This window comes from Neofelis nebulosa, chromosome 11 (genome assembly GCF_028018385.1).
Source record: "Neofelis nebulosa isolate mNeoNeb1 chromosome 11, mNeoNeb1.pri, whole genome shotgun sequence".
Classification (NCBI taxonomy): domain Eukaryota; kingdom Metazoa; phylum Chordata; class Mammalia; order Carnivora; family Felidae; genus Neofelis; species Neofelis nebulosa.
The window spans coordinates 76,606,473-76,631,855 of record NC_080792.1 but is presented as its reverse complement, the minus strand read 5'-3'; the positions used below and the strand labels follow the sequence as shown (position 1 = coordinate 76,631,855).

Sequence of the window (25,383 nt, the reverse complement as noted above, 5' to 3'; positions counted from 1 at the left end):
CATGTCCAGTCTTAAAAATAAGATTACTTTAACCATTGGACAGGTGAGTCCTGTTGTCTGTGCTCCGTCTGGCCCATTAAGCAGCGAACTGCTGTGGGTGCTGTTGTGTCACCCCGGCCTCTCTCCACCATGTTTGGGGAAGTGGGGGATGCAGGTTGGGGTGCTGAGCTCAGAGAGGGTCAGCCGTGGTCTGACCTAGGCTGTGCAGGGCTTTCCAGACACACGAGGGGCATCCCACCCCTTCCCTCCTTCCATTCAGAGCCAATGGTTTAAGCAGACAGTGTAGGGGCTCACCACTGGTAAAGAAAGTTTGAGGGGCTCCTGGGTGGCTCAGTCAATTAAGTGTTGACTCTTGATTTCAGTTCAGATCATGATCTCACAGTTTGTGCGATCAAGCCCTGTGTCAGGCTCTGTGCTGTCAGCACAGAACCTGCTTGAGATACTCTCTTTCCCCCTCTCTCTCTCAAAATAAATAAATGCTTTCTCTCTCAAAATAAATAAATAAAACATTTTACCAAAAAGTAAAAAGGAAGTTCAAGTAGAACCATAGTCATGGCAGTAGCTCGTAGGCTTGAAGGGAAGCATCTTCTGTGGATACATCTCTCCACTCTAAGCCCAACTTTTCCTGGTAACCGCAGTGAAGTTGGTGAACTTCCTGTTGGAAATTGGTGAACTTCCTGTTGGAGAGTTGGTACAGCAGAGAATGTGTTCTGAGCCCGTACGAGGCAGACAGCATAGGGAGCAGAGTGCGCTTCTCCAGGCCTGGCCCTGGTTAGTGGTGGTCTCTGACACACTCTCCTCTGGGCTCCCAGTGGGCAGGAGCTCTGGCCACCAGGGCTCCCATGGTTTTTGGCGCCCTGCAGAGAGCCAGGATATGGTTCTGGGCCAGGGCTGGGTGTGTGCCCCTGGTGTGCTCCATACCCCAGCTCTTCAGGTGCACCCTCACAGACGGCCCTGCCCCCAGCCTGTTGCTTCTCTCACGGTCAGTGTCCCAGAGCTCACACAAATTTCGTGGGAATTGTTTGACAGCAGGGCACAATGGAGCCCAAGTCTGTGCCAGGCCCTGGGTGCTGAGCCGAAGCAAGAATGGTTCTGACATTCATACCCTCCTGATGCCCAGGTGCCCTCCCTCCCGTGGCATCCAGCAGATGCCTCTTGACTTCTCCATTCTGCTTTGTGCCAGGGTGCCTCCAGGAAGGAGCTTTCCCCACAAATGACTCTCCAGCTAGTTGAAGCTCACCTTCTTAGGAGTCAGAGCTTCAAAAAATGTCTAAAGTGAATGGAGCAACAGTAAAGGTTTATTTTGTTTTGTTTTTATTTTATGTTATGTTATTTTATGTTATTTTATTTTATGTTATTTTATTTTTTATTTTAGAGAGAGAGCACGTGAGTCAGGGAGAGGGGCAGAGGGAGAGAGAGCCTGACCTGGGGCTTGATCCCATGACCCTGGGATCATGGCCTAAGCTGAAATCAAGAGTCAGACGCTCAACCGACTAAGCCACCCAGACCCAGACGAAGTCTGAAGGTTTATTTTTTCAATAGAGGGAAAAGCTGCCCAAATTTCATTCTCTAAACAGAAGCGAACTCTGTTAATTACTCTGAGGGCAGCATAGTTTGTCAACAGCCTATGTGGTCCTGACAGGGGACACGGGTGCCTAGCCCGGGCCCTCCCTGCCACCTGGACCCGGGGCAGGATATGGGCCAAGGGTGCTGATACAGCTACCAGCCACTTTGTTCAGGGACCACCATCCCATGGCTGCACCTGCCTCTTCTAGGTCAAGTAGAGGCCTGGTGATGATGCCTGAGTGCCTTGCACAAGGCGGGGTGGCAGTGGCAGAGTGGGAGGTGGCCCGGTGTGTGCACTCTGGGCATGCTAAGCCAGTCCTCATTGCCAGCAGCAGCACCAGAGTGGCCAGAGCATTGCCTTGCTTTTTATCTTTAGGACGAAGTCTCCTCACTTTTATGCTGCCAGGGTTAGGACTAGGCATCCTAGCTGGGAAGCACTGTGTGGGCTTATTGACGTTTCTGACTTCCCCCCTTTCTTCCACTAACGTGACCTGTGAGGCTCTTTCAGCCGTGGACTGGACACTGTGTGTGAGGCACATCACCCATGTCTCCTGCACCTCTTCAGGCCACCCAGATCCCTGAGTAGCTAGGTTTTTCATTCACTCTGGCATCACTACTTTTTTTCCCTCTTTTAATGTGTTTTCAGACATGCTTTCTGACCTCTCTTTGGATAAATTCTTGACCCTGTGCTCACTTTCCATAGGAGATGTGTTCCTGTGTGTCTTTGTGTGTGAGCATACACTTAGCACCTTATCTGAGCCCTTGGGAGGTCTTTATCTTCATCCTATTTCCCCATCTCCCTTATGCCTAGCACAGGGCTGGGCCCAGAGTCGTTGAGAACGTGTTTGTTGAGCCACATTTGAAATGTGTCCCTTGAATTGAACACTAGAAATCAGGCACATTTGTAAGGCAGTGGTGTCCCCGTAAGATGCCAGCCCTGAGCAGACTCCTAGTTGCTGTCATTGTGCTCTGAGTGGGGTGCCTGTGGGACCTAAGTGGTTTCCTGAGCTCCCCTGAGAAGAGAGCACAGTGTTAAGATCAGATGTGACCTGCTTTTCAGTCATTCATTCGGCTTCAAACTAGACCCTGTGCTAGGCTCTGGGCAGTGGGGGAGGGGGAGACACCCGTGCATAAATGCAGTGGGGTCGGTGACATCAGAGAGGTGGGCACACAAGGCACTCTGCAAACCCCACCTTGGGGCCCAGGAGGCCTGCAGGAGAAGGTGACAGTGAGTGGAGTCCTGAAGGATGAGAGCGAGTGGGTGAGGCAGGGGAGGGTGTGCAGACGGTGAGTCCAAAAGGAACAACCGTGGAGAGGTAGGAACAAGGAGCGAGATGTTCCCAATGGTTGGTTTCAAGGTGTGAGGCCCAGAGGGTAGGTAGGAGGGATGACAGGACTGACAGGAGGTAGCCTTGCGTGCTGTGATGAGCAGCTTGGCTCTGTCTTGCTCAGATTCTTTCCTTAGCAAAAAGAACTCGATGTGCACCTGATGTCTTTTTGCTTAAACCTGATGATGGTTTTGCTTAGGGGAACTTGGGACCTTAGTCCTTGACCACTCTTCCCTACCGCAGCAGGCCCCAGCCTCCTTTTGGCTGCCACTACAGTTGGAAAAGGTTGTCAGGCTGAGGACAGGAAGGAGCTCAGCCCACAGTGGCTGACAGGCTTCACCATTAGTGCTGGGCTACTTCTCCGGCCTCCTCCAGGCAGGCCTTGCCAAACTCCTGGGTGCCTGACAGGCCACCTTCCCCTCACTGCTTGCCCCCATCCTCCTCCTTCAATCCTTCCCTCCTGGGCCAGTCTCCTCCTCCTGCAGCCCCTGCCACCCAGCTTGGGCTCTGCTGTGTGTGAGCTCTTGGTTCACGCACAGTAGCGGCAGCAGCTCTGGAGAAGGATGTCGGGTAGGCTGTGGGCAGAGGTGCTAAGCGGCAGAGCAGGTGCAGTTCTTTGTGCGCCTTTCCTGGCTGTTTTATTCCATGGTTGTGGCAGCCACACCTTCCTTCTGTGGACTGCTTCCCCATGCACCTGCATAGGCCTAGGAGGCGGGACAGCCTTGTGCTGCCATTCAGAGGGGGGACCCAGAGCCCCGCTTGCCACCCCCACCGTCTGCAGCCTCGGGGCCCCTCTGCTGCATGCCAGCTGGGACATCCTGTTTCACAGGGGAGGAGAGTGGGAGGCTATGGAGGCCTCAGCCAGCAGGGGCAGAGCCAGCACCAGGCCCCATGCCTCCTACTGGGTCTGTTGGGTCCAGCAGCTGTGTAGCAAGGGCACAGACTTAGCTGTGCCTTTCACCTCAGTAAGGTTACTCCTTACTCCTGGGGGGCAGGGATTAAAACTGAGGTGACTTTCTTTTTCTTCTCACCCACAGGGAAAACTGAGGAGTCCTTGGAGAGCACGGAAGGCTTCCGGGCCACAGAGCAAGGCAGCCAGAAGCCTGCTGCAGACCCCTCAGCCTCTGCCTGCATTGCTGCCAAACCCCCAGCATCTGCACCTGCCCTGTGGGACGGGAGGAAGAGAGCGGACACCCTGGGGGAGCCCGCAGCCTTTCCCCAGGGGCTGCCGGCTGGGGCAGAAGAGCAGCGCCAGTTCCTCACCGAGCAGTGCATCGCCTCCTTCCGCCTGTGCCTCAGCCGCTTCCCCCAGCACTATAAGAGCCTCTACCGACTGGCCTTCCTCTACACCTACAGCAAGACCCACCGGGTGAGCGAGCTGCCAGCCCATGGGGGGCGGGAGAGGGGTTTGATCTTCCCAGGGCCCAGGAGCATCTCTTGAGTGTCGGTGGGCAGAACAAACCCAGGTGGGAGCTGCCAAAGGTCTTGGGTAGCGGTGCATGGGAGGGGTGGGACAGGAGAGATGCGGGAGGTGAGTCCACACAAGAGTGGTCCAGCTTTCCAGGTGAGAGCTGGTGAGGACCATGGGTCACAGGAGGGATCAAGGGAGGAGCGGGTATAGGGGCTGCTCCCAAAGCAAGATCACAGGCTCAGGTACTGCTGCAGGCTGAAGGGTGAGGGCCTACAGGCTCATCAGCTCTTGCCTGTGAGGGCCAGTGTGGCGACTCTTGCTCCACTGTCTGGCTTCCTCTCCACTGCTGTTCACCTGTCCTCCTCAGCATGGCCCTACAGGCATATCCCCAGATGCCCTATAGAGTTCCCCCTCCCCTCTGGCCCAGGGCTTTGCTGCAGGCTCTGTCCCCTCTGGCCGCATCTTGCGGAGAGGCCTCCTCACCATCATCCTGCCCCTGGGCTCGCCTCTCCAGTACAGCTGCCAGAACCATCTTCACAGCCTCTGCTGCATGGGGGTTGGGTGCCGACAGCCTCCTCCAGCTCTTTTTGGAAAGCAGATGATGTAGCGATTCTTAACAGCTGTGCCCCAGGCTTAAGCTCTCTCAGGGACTTCCCAGCCAGACGGCTTCTGCTGGCAGGTAGCATCTGTGCAGGGAGTGTGGCATGTGTGTTCTTTCACTCTTCACTTACCCGGGAGGCACTGGAGACAGTGTCCTGGTCGTGGTGCCTGCCCCCATGGAGGTACATTCTAAGGGACAGGCAGATTGTAAAACACAGAAACAAGCAAATAAAGCTAGTCCCATTGTGACACATGCTAACGAGAAGATAATGGGATACACACAGGAGTGGGGGTGCTGCTCTGGCACCATGAAGGCACCCATTAATCTGAAACCCGTAGGGTGGCCATGGCAGAGTGGGGGACAGTGGCAGTTTGGAGGACAGGGAGAGAGCCCAGATCAGGCAGATTGCCTGAGCATGTGGCAGTGTTGGGTGAGCCAAACTGGTGTGGGCAAGGGCCAGAGAGGGCCAGTGTGGTGGGGTTAAGCAGGGGCAGCCTTTGGAGTCTGTCTGTGGTGTCTATTTTCATCTGGCTCCCTTACTCAGTAAGGTCCTGGCTCAGAAACATCTTCCTCCCAGAGGCCCTCTGCCGGCCCCTTCTCACCAGCCTCTGTGGGACCTTTGAAGAACCAGGAAGGACAATTGGCCAGAGAGATGGATCTTGGCTTGGCAATGGTTATATGACAGGAAGTTGTTACTTGATAGAATTCTGTTTGGGGGCTAGGCACAGGTAGGTGCCCTGTCACAGTTGTATCTGCCCAAAATGCTCACAGGGTTTGGTTGGTTTTTGTCAGAGCAGAACAGGGGGAGCTGGTGTTGGCAGGCTTGGTGAAGGAAGGGGTCTCACTCTGAGCATTGTCTCTCCTTCAGAGCATCTGACTTTTCTGGCTGCAACTACCATGCCTCAGCCTGGGTCCCTCCCTGCACAGCCTGTATTTTGCAGTGGACCTTACCTCTAGTGCCCTAGGCCTTCTGAACCCAGGCAGGCAGACCTGGGTTTTAATAAAACCTCCTCTGCAGCAATCTTCAGGGGTGGCTGACACTGCCCCTGCCCCCTACCATGTTCCGGTGCTGCTTTGGGAACTTTCCTTCTTTCCCTGTTTTGGGAGCAGCAGAGCCCAGTGCAGGAACTCTCATGAGTCTCAGTTGGAAGGGACACTGGCACCCATCATCTGGATCTCCCCCACCTTGGGCATCCCCCTCTTCAGATGCTCCTCCAAGCAGTCGTGCAGCCCCTGCCAGCTGGGGTCAGCTCTTAGCAGGACTTGGAGTTTCCCAGGGTGAGCCAAATCTTCCCCACACTGTAGCAGGTGGCCTTCTCCAGAAGCCGATGCCATGACAGAATTTGGAGTGCAAGATGCCTATTAGGGACCAGCCACTGTGGAAAGGAGGGGAAGATGTGGGGTTGGATGGAGAGAGATTTGAGGGAGAGCCCCATTAAATGGCTTTAGTCTGAGCGCAAAGGACCAGTGCACGTAAAGGGCCCCACCCGGTACCAAGCATAGTGCTATTTTCACAACCTGTCCCCTTGCTGGGTGAGTTTTTTAAAAGTAGAAAGCAGCATCTATGTCAAAAACATTAGAGAGGGGATAGCCACAGCTCTGCTAGCCTAAAACAAAAGCCATTTTGAGTGTTATTTCCCAGCTCTCGGGCACACACACCATTGACTGTCACTTCTGAGGCTCTAAGTACTTCAGGTCGAGGAGGTGGGGATCTTGTTCTGTCCACTTTCCATCTAGATACCTGGCTCAGGGTCGCACAGGGGTGGGTGATAGCCTGGGACTGGCTCGGGTAGTCTCGCCCCAGCCTAGCTGCTCCACTACTTACCCCACCATTAGAGCATCCATGCTCAGTTTGCCATTTTGCTATTTCATCGAATGTCCCCCAGGTCATTTTGGTCATCCTGATGGTCTACAGGGAGGGTGGATCCCGGTCAATCCAGCCGTCCCTGTTGGTGGGAATGGAGGCTGCCTTGGCTTCCTTCCCAGAACACCCTGCACAGCCATCAAGCTCTGTTTCTGTCACGGCTCTTCTGTTAGCTGCATTTCCAGGTTGGGTTCCTTGGCTTTCTGAAATGGAATGCTGGTCTTGATTCCGGGAGAGATCCCCTTCCTTACATAGCAATTGTGTGTGGGTGCCAGGTATGCCTCGGGAGCTCTCCAGGCTGCCACACCCTAGGCCCCGGTGCACCCGGGCAGCGCCACTGGCTTCTTTGCTTATTTCACTCAGAGACCTTTGCTGAGCAGCAGGTGTCACCCCAGCTTGAATGGTAGGTTGTTAACACCTCACTGCACTGAGAGCCTGAGTTGGGGCTGACCCTGTCTGGGACATGCCATTGTCCTGGGGGCTAGGTATCAGCTTGTCCACAGATCTGGGGGACACAACTGGTGCTCTCACTGACTAATGCAGAACCATTAGCTGACAAGCAGCGACTGCTTTCCAAACACAGCTGTTTGGTAACAAATGCTTCCTGCTGTATATATTTAACAGCAACACATTTCTTCATAAAATCCGCCTGTGGGCTTGGTAGTGGCATTTTCCTATTGCCATCTTCTGGCTCAGTGGCCAACCGGCAGGAACATCCATCATCCCTGTCTTCAGAGAGACCCCAGGGGCTGTGCATATTGACTCTGGATCCCTCAGGTCTTTCTTTTTTTTTTTTTTTTTATTTATTTTTGGGACAGAGAGAGACAGAGCATGAACGGGGGAGGGGCAGAGAGAGAGGGAGACACAGAATCGGAAACAGGCTCCAGGCTCCGAGCCATCAGCCCAGAGCCTGACGCGGGGCTCGAACTCACGGACCGCGAGATCGTGACCTGGCTGAAGTCGGACGCTTAACCGACTGCGCCACCCAGGCGCCCCCCCTCAGGTCTTTCAAGTGCCCCCAGCTAAAGCTCTGTTCAGTTCAGAGCCCCCCCCCCCCCCCCCCCCCCCCCCGCCTTCCCATTCCAGGCCTTTATGGAGAGACTGCCCTCAGGACACAGGGAGCCACTTGCTTAGCTGCTGGCAACAGAATTTCTGGGGGAGGGGGAGCGAATGTGGGCTCGCCTGGGTTCAGATCCTGGCTCTGCAGGGGTGGGGGGCTCCTCTCTTGTGATACTGGCACAGGATTATTGTGACAGTGAGGTGGGGGTTTGGGGCCCCATACACTGGCCCTCAGCCAAGATTCCTCCTATCCCCTGCCATTGGGCCTCTCCCCAGGACTCCAGAGCCCATTTCCTCAATGTCAGCATCTCCCATGGCTCCTGGTCTCTCCACTAGACCTTCTGAGGGCTGAATCCGCCCCTCAGAGACCCTTGATGCCTGTTTAAGGCCACCCTCCTGCCCAAGGCTGGCTTTGTTGGGCACAGGCTAACCCCTGCACTTCCCAAGGTGGGCCTCCCACTATCCTCCACCGAGGGCCAGGGGCACCTGAGGAAGCAGGACTCCCTAGAGCTCTCCACACCTTAGGGAAGATCACACATGCTGATGGCCATAAGGGCCCTAAGTCTAGCTATTGCATCACTTACAATCACCAAGATTACACTCTTCTCCAGGATTTTGAGTCCTGTGCTGTCAGTCCATGCTTAGAAAAACCTGTGTCCTTGAGTCCACCTGAGCAGCCCAGGAGGGAAACCACATGGCATTGGGACCTTTCATCCTGAGAGTTCTGAAAGTCACTAATGGGATCCAGAAAGAAGACTGAGGCATGGGTGCCCCTGTCCCAATTCCCCCTACCTGCTGTCTGTGGCTCAGCTGGGGAACTGAGCCCTTCAGCACCTCCTGCCACAAGTGGTCTAGGAGAGTGGATTATAAGATGGTCCCTAGAGCCATAGTCTTGAAAAAGAACAAACTTGGAGGACTCACACTTCCTGGTTTCAAAACTTACTGCAAATCTATAGTAATCAAAAATTGTGGAATATTATTCAGCCTTAAAAGAAGGAAATTCTGATACATGCTACAATGTGGGTTAACCTTGAGGACACTATGCTCAGTGAAATAAGCCCAGCACAAAAAATCAAACACTATATGATTCCATATAGTGAGGGATCTAAAGTAGTCAAAATCAGAGAGACAGAAAGTACAGTGGTAGTTGCCAGGGGTCAGGGGAGAGAATGGGAATTGTTTAATCAGTATAGAGTTTCAGTTTGATAAAATGAAAAAGTTCTAGAGATTTGTTGCACAGCAATGTGAATATATTTAACACTACTTAATTGTACACTTTAAAATGGGTAAGATGAGGGACACCTGGGTGGCTCAGTCGGTTGAGCCTCCGACTTCGGCTCAGGTCGTGATCTTGCAGTTCGTGGGTTTGAGCCCCGCGTCGGGCTCTGTGCTGATAGCTCAGAGCCTAGAGCCTGCTTTGGATTCTGTGTCTCCCTCTCTTTCTCTGCCCCTCCCCTGCTCATGCTCTGTCTGTCTGTCTCTCTCTCTCAGAAATGAATAAACTTAATAATAAATGAATAAATAAATAAAATGGGTAAGGGGATAAATTTTAGGTGTTTTGTACCACAAGTGAAAATAAACAGTGTGGGGGTGCCTGAGTGGCACAGTCGGTTTAGCATCTGACTCTTGGTTTCCGCTGAGGTCATGATCTTGTGGTTTCGTGGGTTTGAGCCCTGCATCGGGCTCTGTGCTGGCAGTGCAGAACCTGCTTGGAATTCTCTCTCTCCCTCTCTCTCTAGCCCTCCCCCACTTGTGCTGTCTCTGTCTCTCTCAAAATAAATAGAAAAATTTAAAAAAATAAACAGCGTGGTACTAGTTTAAGCATAGATGTATAGATCAACGGAATACAACTGGGAGCCCAGAAACAAAGGCATACATCTATGGTCAATTGATTTTTGACAGGGGTGCCAAGATACTTCAGTGGAGGAAAGGACAGTCTTCTTAACAAATGGTGCTGGGATAATTGGATATCCACATGCAAAAGAATGAAGTTGGACTCCTGCTTCGCACCATGTTCAAAAATGAACTCAAAATGTATCAGAGAGCTAAACTTCAGAGCTAAAAGCTATAAGACTCTTAGAAGAAAACATAGATGTCAATCTTCATGACCTTGGACTAGGCACAGGTGACAAATAACAAATAAATAATACAGTAGTAACAATAATAAACAGGACACCATCAAAATTAAAAGCTTGTGCTTCAAAAGACATTACTGAAACGAAGATGGTCCACAGAAAGGGAGAAATATTTATAGGACACATGCAGGCACACCTCGTTTTACTGTGCTTCACTTGACTGCACTTTGTAGATACTGTGTTTTTTACACATTGAAGGTTTGTGACAACCTTGTGTTGGGCAAGTCTTTTGGCACTGTTCTTCTGGCAGCATTTGGTCACTTTGTGTCTCTGTGTCACATTTTGGTAATTCTCACAAAAATTCATACTTTTTTCATTATTATTATAGTGATCTGTGATCAGTTATTATGACTTGCTGAAAGCTCAGATGGTGGTTAGCAATTTTTAGCAATAAAGTATTTTTAAATTAAGATATATACGTTGGGGTTTTTTTAGACATAATGCTGTTGCACACGTAATAGACTATAGTATAGCATAAACGTAAGTCTTATATGCACTGGGAAACCAAAAAGTTCATTTGACTCACTTTATTTTGATATTCACTTTATTGTGGTGGTCTCAAACTGAATCCACAATATCTCTGAGTATGCTTGTATGTGGTAAGGGACTTGTATCTAGAATATATTAAAAAAAAAAAACAAACCCAAAACCTTACAACTAAATAATTAAAAGCCAACCCAATGTAAAAGTAGGCAAAGGATCTGAATAGACATTTCTGCAAAGAAGATATACAAATAAATGGCAAATAAGCACAGGAAAGATGCTCAGTACCATTAGCCATTAGGGAAATGTCAATCCAAACTACGTTGAGATACCACTTCACACCTGCTAGGCTGGCAACCTCTCCTGCTGGAGGTCTGGGGGTGCAGGAGCAGCCACTGCAGTTCTGGGGGGGACAAGGGAGTTGGGCACCAGGACTGTGTCTCCTGTATAGAGACCAGAGTTTGTGAACACTGGTGGTGCTTTCCAGGGCTGGTTTCCTCTCTGGAGGGGCCTCTTGTTTGGGTTACTGCCTCGCCTAAACTTCGTTTTGTGCTTGTTGTTCGGTCTTAACTTGGGGAATGTTCTTCCTGTTCTTTGCTCCTCCAGTCCTCCCAGGTCACTTGATGTCTTAAGAGAAAGGCTGAGAAGCACATACCAGCATGGAGTTGAGACAGGCCGGCCCGGGCAGCTCCTCAGTATTGTTTCTCACAGCACCCTGCCCAGCAGGGCGAGCAGGAAACTGAGGCTCAGAGGAGATAGCAGCTTGTCTCAGACCCCTTGGTGAGGATGTTGCAGGGCCTGTACTCTGCCCCGAGGAGTTGGCCAGCTGCTGAGGGCCTCTAGGACTCAGATCTTTATTCTGCTTCTACTTTCCTTTTGGGGGAGACTGAGGCCTAGCCTAGGTCCTTCACCTGGCCAGGTGCGTGGATGCCCAGCTTCTTGCTAAAGCCACACGGCAGCTGCCTGGCAGCATCAGGCTAAACCAGGAAATGTTTACTAAGAGCCCTTGTGTGACAGGCTGGTGGTTTAGCAGAAGCAAGGCTGTCCTACCAGCCCACTGTGAGAGCGGTGGCCACACAGTAATTGGGCTGCTGCTGGTCAGTGTGGCAGGAGTCAGGTAGTGAGCTGGAGCTGGAAGTGAGGAAGGAGAGGAGAAGGGCCTGTTCTATGGGAGAGGCCACCTTCTTGGGGCTCGGCAGACAGCCAGTTTCTGGGCCCCAGGCTGGGACTCTGCTCATCTGGCCCCAGCACTGCCCGAGTCAAGGCTTGGCCTTCATTCGACCTGTGCGTGACCAAAAGGTTTCCTCCCACCCTCCTGGACGGGCGTGAGCCTTGCTGGCTCTGCTGTGGGATGAAACCCACCTTTTGCTGTGTGGCTTCACACACAGCAGCCAGAGCAGCTCTCAGATACAGTTAGCACCCTGTTGTCACCAAGAGGTGACACCCAGGTGAGGATTGCTCAGGAGCCTGAGGTGTGAGATGGGGAAGGGGCTACTCAGCCTGCTTTGATCATAGGCATGACTCCCAGACCATATGATTAGAGTGCCTCCCCGTCCCACCACTTGTCCCCTTGCCAGCATGCATCCTGGAACCTGAGCCACCCCTCCCGAGGGCCAGCTCCCAGAACCTGACATGTACTCAGCCAGCTAGCCAACTGGCTTCCAGTTTCAGTCCTGTGGACAGGTTTCTTAAGCTGTCAAGTAGAGATGACAGCACCTTGGTTATAGGTTTTCTTGTGAGGAAAAGTGAGTTAATGCTTTTTTGCCAGCTGGGAAACATATATACCAATGACAAGAGCAGCCTGTCTTGCAAGCCCCACATGCACTCTGCTTTGATGGGAGCAGAGGCCACTCACTCTGAGCAGTGCTGTGTCTCTGTCCCAGTGTACTCCCACAGGCAGCTACACAGCATCGTGGCCAAGCCCTGTTACAGTGCATCCTCCTGATGGCATATGGCGGGATGGTGGCCTGGCCGCTCTGGCCCAGTCATACCTACTTCTCTGGCCCAGAGCCTTTGTGGGGTGAGCCCAGGCCCCAGTGTCTGTTTAGGACTTGTTTGGTTTGAAGCTACCTCCTACCAGAAGAGTCCCAGCAGTACTGCTTCTGCCTGTAATCTCCAGAAAAGTCACTGACATTTGACTTGGGAGTCAGTTTATGCTCTGGTGTGAGCTAGGGCAAGAGTCTGGCCAGCTGGGCTGTGAACCTCTGCCCTCAGCCATCTGTCGTGGGTAGTTTCCCACCCGCCTGTGCCACTGGCACGTGTGGAACCTGCAGAGCCGGCTTAAACAAGAGGGTCTGTGAGGAAGGCTGTGTACTATCTGACTGGGTGGGTGTGAAGGGAGTCCTCCAGGCTGTGACACAGCCGTCCCCGGCACAGCCTGCGAGATCCTGCTGCATACATGCAACTCAGTGTCCCAGGAACAGGTGGCATTCCCGGCCAGACAGCAGGACCAGGCATGAGGAGGGCATGCCGACCATCCCTTCTGTCCCTGTTCCCTTTCTGTATACGCAAAACAATGCTGTGCCCCAGGGTTCCCACACAGAAGCCCTGGGCTGCCACAGATCCTGGCCAGCCAGGCTCTTGTTAAGCTTTCTGTGATTTACAAAATGAAACTGAAGATTTTTCTCAACTTTGGGATCTCAATTATGCATTCCAAAGTCTCTGCAACGTGGTTTGAAGATTTTGCTGTACCTTTGGGTGTCAGAAGAGAGAGCACCGATGGTCTGCATTAGGCCCACTGCTTTCCTTGTCCTCTCTCAGGAAAGAGGAGGGATCTGGATCCCAACAGTTTGCATGGGTTGAGTGCTCCACTAGCAGCATCCGGTACAGATAATACTCAGTTTGGAAAGAAAACAAACTACCACCACCTCATCATCCCGCAGACCACTACGTGGCAGAACTCCTTGTGTTTTAGTGTCATCCCCTCGTTGCCCCCTCGGCGTGGTTCCTATGCATCTCTGCGGGTTCATTCATTCAGCAGCTGTCCCCTGTGTTGTCACGTGCCAGGCCCTGTGTGGGGTGCTGGGATACCGTGGTGTACACAGCAAAACCCCTCCCCTCAAGTGCACACAGAGGGAATGGAGAGTAGAAACATGCCTGATGGCGGTTAATGATGTGTCTGGAAGAAAGAGAAAGCTGCTAAGGGGGTGCAGTGGGGGAGTGCGGCTATTTAGGCAGGGAGGTCTGGGAAGGCCTCTCTAAGCACAGACCTGAAGCTGGTGAGGGAACTAGCCAAAGGAGAGGCTTCTGGGTGGACAGCACAGCCAACACATGTGCCTTGAGACAGGAGTGGCCCTGGTGGGCCAGAAGCCCGTGTGACCAGCTGGGCAGCGAGGAGAGGGGAAGAAGATGCAGTCAGAGCTCCTGAGGGCCTGATCGGGCAGGGGGGAGTTGTGGGGCAGCATCTGAAGTGAGGTGAGAGCTACCACAAGGTTGTGTGTGAAAGACTGGCTGCTGTGTAGAGAGTAAAGGGATTTGCCAGTCACAGGCCTTCGATGGCTCCATCCTGCCGCTAATCCGAAGAGCCTTAATGAAGGAGGCATTTACAGTGGCCTGGGTGGAGACCAGGAACCCACAGGGCAGGGCTAGTGCAGGGCCCTGGGCCAGCCCCGGGGCGCCTCAGCTGCAGGCTGCCTGTCAGAGCTTTTGGTCCTTGGTGGCCGACCCTCAGCACGGGCGGAGGGAGGGAGCTCAGGATAAATGCTCTGCTCTCATCCCTGCCCTACTCTCTGCTCTCCCACTGGTGCCGCTGGCTGGTCAGACCCACCCAGCAGCAGGGGGTGCACCTCTGTCCTGGCTCTTCAGGTCCGTGTGGGGAGGGCAGAGGATGAGCACTGGCACACTTTGCCAAGTTCAAGGGCAAGTCCAAGTCCTTGGAGAAGATGTGGGAAGGCCCGGCTTGGCAGGGGGAGGGGGCTGCATGGGCAGGGGTGCTCTCCCCAGGACACAGGTGGGGAACTTAGTGCGTTTGTAGACAGCTGCTTTCCTCTGCTATCGTTGGTGTTCTCCAACTGACCCTGAGTGGCCTCATGGTCACCGCCACCCGCATCCTTCAAGTGGGCAACCAGGGCTCCAGGAGGCTATGGGACTCTCCCAAGACTGCCAGGCACTCATTCATTTATTCCTTCAACAAACTTCATTGTGTACCACTCACTGCATGCCCTTGTGGAGAACTGCCAGGCAAACGTAGGGCTTTTGAATTACTGTTTTGAAGGAAGAACAGAGAAGGGTGTCTTGAAAGACAGACTTCATGCTCCAGTCTGCCCAGCACATGAGTTCCCAAGCAGTCCCTTTTCCTATAGATTCCTTGAATAAAGGAGCCCAGGGTGATGGTTCTGCCCCAGCACTCCTGCCTCCAGTCCTGGGCGCACCCCCCATCCCCCCACATACTGCCGTACCTTCCTTTCTCAGCACTTCAGACCTTCTCGCTCCTTTCGCTCTTTTTCCAATATCTGTCGTATTCCTTCTGTGGACCCCTGCTGACCTAGCCCCTGAGGAGCCATCAGTCAAGAAGTCACATGGTGCTCCTGCCCTCACAGGGGTGACGGATGAGAGGGGGCAGACAGCAAAAGCATCAGAGAGTCAGCAGAAGAGGCTGTTTAAGGTGACCATGGGACTGTGGGGACGGTATTAGGGGGCTGGTGGGGGTGGGGTGAGATGGTGCCTGGCTGAGAGACCTGCAGGGACCAAAGTAGGGGCAGAGGTAAGTGTGGCTGGAGAGCCACACATGATAGGGGAGGGGAAGGAGAGAGATGAGCCTGAGTGTGTGCAGGTAAACTGAGGTATGGAGCTGGCTCTCACTCTGAGGGAGCTGAGACCTTCAAACAGAGGAGTCAGGAGGGTCCCTCTGTCTTATGCCAGGCAACAGGCGGTGGAGGGCACTGAGGTACCATATGCTTCTGGGGATTCTTCTCCCTGCCTCTCAGCAGGGCTCTGCCCTCCATCTGCCCCTTGTTAGGGCATAGTGCATTCTGCCATCTGTCAGAGGAGGGTGTGTGCACTAAGCCTCAGGGGGCCAATGAATCCCAGGAAGATTGGTGCTGTTATCTGGCAAGTGGCCCCATGGTGTTTCTCCCATTCCCAGAGGTGACAGTAAGCCGAGGCTCCGGGCCAGTGGCGTGTTGACAGCTTGCTCAGGGCCTGAGACCAGGCTGCCTTGGAGCTGTCCCTGGTGGCCAGCTAGGCTTCAAGCACATAGCATGACCCCAGGCAGATTTGTAAAGTGACTTGCCCACCCTGGGGTGAGGGTGCACGATAAAAAGTCCAGGCCTTGGAGTCCTCCGTTCCTGGACCGGAGTGCAAGCCTGGCTCTGCCACTAACTTCCTGACTTGGGGGCCTCGGACCAACTCTTGGACCTCTCTGAGCCTAAGTTTCCTCTTTGGTAAACTGGCACTTACATAGGATGAGGAGTTCTGTGCTGTTCTTAGCCAGGTGGCCTGGTGCCTCTCGCCTCCCCATAGCATGAAACTGCAGGGCAAACTGCAGTACAGGTGTGTCATGGTGGGTCAGCTCTCCCTGCCCCTCCACTCCCCTCCCAGCCTGGCACTTGTCAGTTACTGGGTACGTTTCTTTATCGCTATCAGCTCCCACCCCGGGGCCTCAGACATGCATTAGGTAAGGTCTCTCCTGAGCCGTCTGGACACTGTGTGCCTTCGCCATCGATCAGCTCTCTCTGGCAGGCCAGGGAGATGGCTGGGGAACCTTGCTCTCTGCCGGTCTGTGGGGGCCAAGTCTGCAGGAGGCTAATTGACAATCCTGATCGGGTTTGGCAGGCCCATGCTTTCTGCACTCTTCTCAAGTGGCTGATTTTCAGGTCTCTAAGAGTGCTGGGACCTCTCCCGCAGCCACCTCCCTTCCTGGTCCTCCACCTTCTGCCTGACTGTTCCAGTGGGAAGGGCCATCTTGGTGCAGATGTCATGGGAGAAGCTGCAGAGTGGTAGCAGAAACAGAAGCCATAGAGGGATGTGTGTCCCTGTCCCATAGCCTTAGTGCCTGGAATGACACCTGGCTCAGGGAAGCAGGGTCCCCTTACTCTCTCCACCTTGGCCCTGGTGCTGTTCTCTTGCACGTGTCCCCAGCCACATGGAAGTCTCTGTTGGGTTTTATTTTCTTGATGTTCTTTTTTTTTTTTTTTTTTTTAATGTTTATTTATTTTTTAAAGAGAGAGAGAGACACAGAGAGTGAGCGGGGGAGGTGCAGAGAGAGAGGGAGACACAGAATCTGAAGCAGGCTCCAGGCTCTGAGCTGTCAGCACAGAGCCTGACACGGGGCTCGAACCCACAAATCGTGAGATCATGACCTGAGCCGAGGTCTGACACTTAACTGACTGAGCCACCCAGGCGCCCCTATTTTCTTGATGTTCTTAAGAGAACAGCCACCATGGAGATGCTTCTTCGAGCCTTACTTCCCCACCCCCCTCAGACTGCTGCTACTTTTTAAAGGGGTCAGCTGGGTACTTCCCATAAGTCCCAAAGGAGTCCCAGAAGAGGCTTTTATGGCATGGCTCTGGGCGTACTGCAGCTCCATCTGGTGTCGTCTCCTGTAGAGGCTTTGCTGACCTACTTAGGCTGGACCAGAGGTGGGTCTCCTTTGTGCCCTATCTGCATGGTCACGGTCAGGTGGGCTCACCTGTCATGTTCAAAGTGCAGGTATTGGTCTTCTGTCTCATGTCCCTTTCTGTGAGGGTCTCCTTCGTGGCTGATTAGACTGGCAGCCTCTCACATCTCACCCGGGAGAGACTTTGAACCAAGTGGCACTGAGACCAAGGGATCATGGCTGAGTACTGATACAGGTTGTGAGCCTCTCTCCTGGGCTTCCTGAGTTGTTGCTCTTCCTGCTGGAGGTCTGAAGCTTTATCTTCTCTTTGAATCCTGTGTCCTGGAGCCCAGAGGAGCCCTGATCAGCTTGAACTAATCTGAGTTGGACTTTATTCTTGTAACGAAGCACGCCCGACCCATGCTGTTTCCCTGCTTCGTGCTCAGTTCGTCCATAGCTAACCCTCCCTCCCCTGGCAGAAGCATCAGGCCAAGCTTGTAACCAACCTCAGGAGGCTTCTGAATGGACTGGTCTGGGAGGCGGGGTCTCTGAGCCAGACTTCTGGGCACAGCTCTGGACATTGGAATGTGAATTGCAGGTTCATGCCCCCTGGGGCATTGAAGCTCAAAAGTTGAAGGCTGGGACTGAGTGACTGAGTATTCACTCTTCCTGTGTGGGGCAGAGTGGCCCCTGTGCTCCTGGTCAAGGGTCAGGGACTGTTGCTTCCCAGGTAGCCCCTCCTTAGCCTGTTTCTGCCTCCCCCACAAGGGGGCAGAGAGGAGGTACCTCAGCCTTCAGGAAGCCTAATCATTCACCATGAATGGCTGTAGCATCAGTCTTCGAGGCCCTAGAAAGACCTGAGAGTGCTGGAGAAGTGATGTCTCAGGAGACCATCGCTATGGCTGCTGCTCCCTGACAGCTGCTGAGCCTCAGCGAGAGCAGCCCCCGCACGGCCCTTGGTGTGATTCCTACTCTGGGCTTGCCTTGGTGTTTTGATTGGAGTCTGTAAGAGAGGCAGAGTCTCAGCCTGCTCCTGATCTCAACATGTCAGATGTGTCTGAGCAGGTGTTTGGGCTCAAGGAGGGCTCTGAGCAAAACAGCAAGCCTCCTGAGTTCAGGCTAGAGGGGTTGGCTGTGCAGAGGGCTGTGGACAGTGTGTGCCCTCTCGTCCACCTGGGATTGGCCCTGCTCTCGTATGTGTCGGGCTGCCCGTGACCCTCTAGCCCCCAGCCCCACATTGAACCTGCTTAGACCTGCTGGGCAAAGGCAGCCTCGACTTTACGGGTCCTCAGCCTTCAGCCACTCCCAGAGCCAGGCCACGTCCCTGTAGAAAATGGCCTGAGAGTCACTGCCAGGCTTAATCATCCAGGTTTCCCCCAGGAGATGATGCTCTCCCTCGGGCTTCCACAGAAGAGCTAGCTGTGAGGGTGTCATCCAGGAGATGTGTGCTTGAAACTTTACTTGTCTCCCTCTCAGAGGGACCCTCGTTTCTATATGTCCTATGTTTCTATATGACTCCCATGGAGTCCTGTCTGGTGCTGGGTGTGGAGGAGCCCTCACCTCCGACGGGTCTCCTGTGGTCTCCGACAGCAACCTCTGTGGCATATCCCTCTGTGCAGGGGTAGGAGCAGAGGCTCAAGGGCAGGCCAGCGGGGGCTCCAAGCCAGCAAGCCAGGGAGCTGGTGTTTGCACTTTTGCCAGAAGTTGTGATGAGGGGGGGCTTTCTTAAGTTTAGCCTGACCAGTAGTGAGCAGAGTGGGAGCAGGTAGGACAGACTTGCAGGCCAAGAAGTAGAAGGCATTAAGCAGTTGGGATGTGAGGTGATAAAGGCCTGGCACGAGGGGTGAGAGAGGCAAGGAAGGGACCTGGATGGGGGTAGGGCAGGAGTACTGATTAGCTGGGGAGGGTGGGCACTGCTCGAAAGAGGAGGGTCTGGTGTGGGGAAGTCCAGGTTCTGGTCCCAGCTCTGCCCCCTGCTGGCTTCTCCCTTGTAAGACCACACTGTCCGGGTGCTGGGGTGAGATGGTGCGTGCAGGGTGCTTAGCTGTGGTCCTGGCCATGGGAGTCTCCACAGGAAAGATCGGAGAGAGGAAGGTGGCAGGCCAGGTCGGCAGTGGGGAAGGGCTGCTCTCTAAGTCAGTGACAAGGCCCCAGAGAAGGCCAAGGCAGCCAGGCGTACACCCAGCCTCTCACACTTGGGCTGGTAGGCTCCTGTTCCCACCCTACCAGGCCCCCTGGGCCTGGGTTTCAAGAGGCGCCATTGCTCAGAGAGCACTGGCCTGAGCACTGTGGATGGAACCCCCCTCCCCTCCCAGGTACTCAGGCCCCTGGTGTCCTACAGAGATCAGCTCTTCTAAGCCCAAGGTGGCTGTGTCACCAGGTACAATAAGTACTGCTGACACCCTGACAAGTCAGGGCTGACCCTTTGGGACAGTGGGGGTTCCCCTGACAGAAGGTGGGGCACTGGGTCCATGTAGCAGTTTTTCAAGGCTGATCCGGGTGCAGGGTCCCTATCTGTGCCCTTCTTGGGCAGTCCGAGGCCACACTCTCCTAAGTCAGCGGTGCTAGGCAGGAAATCAGTTCCGGAAATGTACCCCACAGCCAGATGATCAAAGCCCACAGCCAGAGCTGCCTGGAGCTGCGGGATCGGTGTCTGCAGGAGCCGCTGCTCATCGCCGCTCTGCCAACGCAGCCAGGAAGGAGGGGACTGCCTCCCTTCCCCGTGGGCGCCGCGAGCTGCCCACACACTCACTTCCAACCTACTTCTTGTTTCCCCAGAACCTCCAGTGGGCCCGCGACGTGTTGCTAGGCAGCGGTATCCCGTGGCAACAACTGCAGCACATGCCGGCACAGGGGCTCTTCTGCGAGAGGAACAAGACCAATTTCTTCAACGTGAGTACTTTGCCTTGTTGATTTCCGAGGCTGCTTGCTGCACTGCTTTGCGCTGGAGGTGTGCGAATGGCCTCCCTGGGCGGGTGTTCCCAGGACCACGGCTTTGCGGCATCCTCAGAGGGTGGGCAGGGTGGCGCAGTCGAGAGTGCGCCAGACTCGGGAGTGGGGCCGTGCTTGCCGAGTGACTTCTGGCAAGTCGCTGCACTCTCTGGGCACTGGTTTGCCCGTCTGTGGGGTAGAGGCATGGAAAAGCTCTGTGCGTTCTCTAGAGCTCTAGGCATTCTGGGGCAACAGCAGGCAGTGGTGAAGGGGCTCCAGGCTCATGGTCTGCTCCTCTGGAGCAGCTCCGTCGGCCTCCATGTGGTCTTGGGCACCTAGGAGATTCTGACTGAAGCCGTGTCTACTGCCTGAAAAACAAGTTTGGACAGTGCTGGGCTTTCGGTGCCCTTCCAGCATTGACGTTCTATGTGGCATAGAGACCCACCCCTTGGCCAGGACATGGCCTGTCACCAAGGCTTGTCTGCTTTCCATCCCTGAGGCCCCCTTAAGCCCACATCTACCCTGCCTGGCCACCCCACCTGTGCCCAGCCTTCCCTCATTTGCTGTGTCCTGCACAGAGATAGCTGACCCCTCACTCTTCCACCTGGAAGTCTCCATCCACCCCTCCCAGGACAGCCAGCTCCCAGCTGGGTGGCTTTGGCAAGTTACCCAGACCCTCTGAGCTATGGTTGCTTCTCTGTTTTCCCGGATTCCCTGTTATGTGTATAAAAACTGAAGGGTGGGGTTGGCCTGGACAGGAGCCGAGGAGAGTAGGTCTTGGGGCTGGAGGGGTGTGTCAAAGGCTGGTTCTTGAGGCACGTGGCAGTAGGGGCCTCCCCACTGAGAGCCAGCCAGGTGGTAACATGTTTGGGTCCGTGGCTCTTCCCCTCTCCAGGCTATGACCTTCTAGTGGCCAGGCAGGGGCCATGGAGCCTGGGAGCCCTGCCTTTACCATCTCTCTCTGTGGGTATTTTATAGACAAGCAGTAGATGCTGTCAGTCTACACAGGACCAAGGATTGTCAGAGAAAGAGAAACTCTTTCCTGCCTAGATGCCCAGGCCACAGCCATCACCCACAGCAGCCTCTGTTCCTCATCCTGCGTGTGTCCTTGCAGAGGGTGTCTGCCTATGTATAAGCCGGAGCAGAAATGTGCCCAAAGGACTAAGTATTTGTGCTTCTGACCTTTGTTTTTTGGGGTTTTTTTTTTGTTTTTTGTTTTTTGAGTTAAGAACGTATCTTGGAGAGTGTTTTAGAACTTGTTCGTTCATTTTAGTAGCTGCATAGTATTCCCGACATGTGGATGTGCCACAACTTACCTGCCCATCCCCCATTGATGGGCGTTTAGGTGGTTTCCAGTCTTTTGTTGTTACCGTGTTTCATATATACATCTTTGCCAATGTGGGGATCCATTCAGAGGGTAAATTCCTAGAAACAATTTTTGGTCAAAGAGTTTGTGGTGCCTTTAAAGTTCTAGAAGAAAGATAGTACAAAGATCCAGCCCACGTTCCTAAACTTAGATTCATTTTTTTCAGACCTCTTCCACACTGTTACTTTTTTTCATATTTATTTGCTCTTTGGTAGGTGAAAAGTGTTATCATGTTTCATTTATTATTAGTGGGATTGCCCATGATATCACATTAGCAGTTTTAGTTTTTTTCGGTGCCATTTCTACTCCTGTTAATTTTCTTATTAGGTTGTTAGTCCTTTCCTTATTGATTTGTAAGAACTCTTTGTCAGTGTTCTGCAAACCTTTTTTCTGTGGCTGCCATATTGAAGTTAGAGCCAGGCAGCTAGCTAGTTTCCCTGAGTTCCTCTATTTAAAAAAAAAAAATTTTTTTTTAACATTTATTTATTTTTGAGAGAGTGAGGGCGAGCAGTGGAGGAGCAGAGAGAGAGGAAGACACAGAATCTGAAGCAGGCTCCAGGCTCTGAGCTGTCAGCACAGAGCCCAATATGGGGCTTGAGCTCACGGACCATGAAATCGTGACCTGAGCTGAAGTCTGATGCTTAACCGACTGAGCCACCCAGGCTCCCCTTCCCTGGGTTCCTTTATAAAATGAGCTACCATTACTACCTGCCTTGAAGAGTATTATAGGGATCAAGTTATATAATGGGGTATAGCGACCCTACTTCAGGATCTGGCATATGGTAAGTGCTCAAGAAAACAGCTTCCTGGGGCCCCTAGTTGGCTCAGTTGGTTAAGTGTCCAACTCCTGATTTTGGCTCAGGTCGTGATCTCATGGTCATGGGATTGAGCCCACGTTGGGCTCTGTGCTCCCTCCCCTGTTTCTGCGTGTACTCTCTCTCCCTCTCTCAAGAAAGAAAAGAACTTCCCTTCTTCTCCCCTCTTACATTGCTGGTATTTGCCCTCAAAGACTACGCAGTAATGTTGTAAAGAGAGACCCAACCTCCCTTTCTTCCTCATGGGTGGACTGCTTACCCTTCCAAACGATAGAGTCTAAGAGGCCGGCACCTCAGAGCTGGAGCGCATCTGAACTGGCAGCTGGGTGCTCCAGGCCCCTTCCCCATTGGGCTCACTCCCCGTAGCAGCTCCTGTGGTTTCTGGGGCCATCTAGAAAATGAGTTCTGTAGAAGGGCAGTCAGGCTGCCTGTGGGAGAGGAGGCTGGCAGAGCCCTGGGTGAGCCTGGCACATAGGCAGTGCCTCCCTGTAGCCGGAAGCCCCTGCAGATACAGGCTACACCCAGCACAGACTGGATGTTTTGGGTGTTTTTACCTCCTCTGTGTCAGCTGTTTGTTTCTCCATGCTTCCCCAACGACCCGCTGCTTTTACCACCCTCGGGTGCTCTCCAGCCCAAGTCCTGGCCACCTCTGCTCTCTCAGCTCTTCTCTTTGGAGGGGGGTTGGGGCTCCTCATGTTTCTCCAGCCCGAGGCCAAACAGACACTCATACCCCCGTTGCATCCCTGTACTCAAGGGACAGGTGCTCCCAGCTTCTTGGTGACAGGATGGCCTTTGCTGAGCCCACCCTGCCCTGTCTTTGCCACTGTTGTGGGAGGACCCTCAGGGTGGATGCACCCTGCCTCATACCCAGAGAGTGCTGACCCTGTGCGCTCTCAGCACGCAAATATGTCTAGCGGATGTGACCAAGTGTGAGGGAATGGTTGCCTGCCACATTTAGAGAGGAGCATTTAGGGCCCCCTCAGCTGACTCTGCTGGGATGGGGCCATGTCACTGACAGCTGGGGCTGTAGGTCGGGAGGAGCAGGCTGGCTCTTCTCCCTGCCAGTGTGCATTGGGGTTTGATGCCTTAGCCTGGGTGCTAAAGGCACCGGGCTACTAGCACTTGTGAGGAGGTATAGGGAGGGTGAAGGCAGGGGCATCTGGCACCCTGGCCTGCCGTCCCGCAAAGACCCCACTGTCTTGGGCCGCCAATCCTTGGTGTCACTCACCCAAGGGGCTTTCTGGGCAGCCCCCCTCATCATCCTCGAGGGCCTGGACTAGGGGACCCTCCCATTATTATTTTTTTTAATCTTTATTTATTTGTAAATGTATGTTTGTTTATTTTTGAGAGGGAGAGAGAGCACAGGCGGGGGAGGGGCAGAGAGAGAGAGAGAGGGAGACACAGAATCCGAAGCAGGCTCTAGGCTCTGAGCTGTGAGCAGAGAGCCTGATGTGGGGCTTGAACGAACCTTGAGATCATGAACTGAGCCGAAGTCGGACGTTCAACTAAGCCACCCAGGTGCCCCAATCTTTATTTATTTTTGAGAGAGAAAGAGAGAGAGAGAGAGAGTGAGTGCACAAGCCAGGGAGGGTCAGAGAGGGACAGAGGATCTGAAGCAGGCCCTAAGCTCACAGCAGAGAGCCTGATGCGGGGCTTGAACTCACAGACCCGAAGATCATGACCCCAGCCGAAGATGGATGCTCAACCAACTGAGCCACTCAGATGTCCCATTTTGTTGTTTTTTTTTTTAAACCTCCTGTTATTTTTTAATGACAATTTCTGAAAATTGTGTGAGTCACATGGGACCACATTGTCACTGCAAACAGTCCAGACACACAATGGAACAGGTGGCCTTCTCAGAAGTGCTTCTGTTGCATGGTTGGGTTGTTCTCTTTTTTCAGGGGTGTGTGTGCAAAATCAGACAAGTTTGTCATGCAGCTTGAGAAAATTGTGTGTGCGTGTGTACGTGCACACATGCTTTTCAGCAACTTGGGGTTTTTTGCTGACGCTAAGTCTTACAGAAATTTCCCTGTGAGGAGCATAGGCCATCTCACATTTGGAGCTGCCACCCAGTATTGTGTCATGTGAGGGCCACAGTCTCCTTGAGTGGACACATACGTGGGGCCGGTCTCTGGGCTCCCAGGCAGGCTGTGGTAGGCTTTCCTGTCCATGTCTTTGTGCCGTGTTCCTCTTTGAGTCCCTAGCTGTCTTTGCCTGGCCCAGAGGAGGTGCTTGCTGTTTGTAGACTGATTTCCATTCGTGCCTTTTCGCGTAACAGATGGTCTTTAGGCATGTCCTCCTGGTCCAGCCAATGCTGGCTGCCGTGATGCCCCTGCCACAGGATACTTGCAGGCTTACAGTAGAGCCCCACATGCCTGTCCCTCCGTACAGGGCCTCTGTAGGACACCGTCAGGCACATGGGAGAGTCAGGGAACCCTTGAGGAACTTGGATGTGCTGGAGGCAGAGTAGATGCTGTTCTGCCAGAAACAAGACAGGGAGGCCTCCCGGGGTTCGGGGTTAGAGGCACCTCTGGGGGGATCTCCTCAAGGCTGGGCCATGCCTGAGGCAAACACTGTGTGTGAAGGGCTAGACAACGCGATGGGTGCTGAAGGGCGGATGAGTGTGACTTTCCTCGTGGGGTCTCCTTGCACATGGGGCTTATCGGGCCCTCTGCACTGCTGGCGGGGGCCCTGTAGCAGTGTAGACGTGGCATGTAGCAGGGCGCAGCAGTGTGGTTGGATGAACATGTGAGAGAGAGGAATGAGCTTGGCGCATCTCCAGCCCCACTGCTCCACAACTTGACTGAGAGGGAACGGTTCCCAGCCCACCCCCTTCCTCTGCCGTGGAAAAGCCCTGCTTGCGGGCTGTCTGCCGAGCAGGTTGGAGCTCCTGGGCCGTGGCTCCAGCTCTGGAGCGGGCTGGAGCCTCAGCTGAGGGCCTCATTACCTCAGCCCTCTCCCACCAGGCGGAACCGTCTGGTCTTTGCCAAAACAGAGCCAGAGTTGTTGAACGTTGTTGGTTGAGGTCTTGCAGCCCTCCCTGCACCGGCGGGGCCTGGCCTGGGCCCTGGCGCCTGTTCTTTGACAGCCTCGGGCGGGACCAGCAGGAGGCATGTGGCTGTGTGATTCAGAGGTGGCCCCTCAGGCCAGCTGTGCAGAACAGGGGCTGAGAAGACAGGGAAGCCTGGGACAGGAGGCATCGAGGTGGGGGTTGTGCCTGGGGGACATATGAGCCCTCCTGAGCCAGTGCTAGCCTTGAGAGGGCTGCAGGGCGGGGAGGGGGGTGTGG

The 25,383-nt window shown here is 53.8% G+C and overlaps 1 protein-coding gene and 1 long non-coding RNA gene across 10 annotated transcripts in view; both read left to right on the top strand.

Moving 5' to 3' along the window:
- The window catches only part of CABIN1 (calcineurin binding protein 1), a 153,993-nt gene that overhangs the window by 88,324 nt on the left and 40,286 nt on the right, over positions 1-25,383 (top strand). For all 9 annotated transcript variants that reach the window (XM_058690975.1, XM_058690977.1, XM_058690976.1 and 6 more), the window contains 2 exons: positions 3,932-4,263; positions 19,761-19,874. In XM_058690975.1, the coding sequence (XP_058546958.1) occupies positions 3,932-4,263; positions 19,761-19,874 (446 nt within the window). The remainder of the gene's footprint in view (positions 1-3,931; positions 4,264-19,760; positions 19,875-25,383) is intronic.
- Positions 4,277-10,374, top strand: LOC131489147 (uncharacterized). Its single transcript, XR_009250409.1, has 2 exons — positions 4,277-5,634; positions 9,732-10,374. It is a non-coding gene; the product is annotated as an uncharacterized LOC131489147 (long non-coding RNA).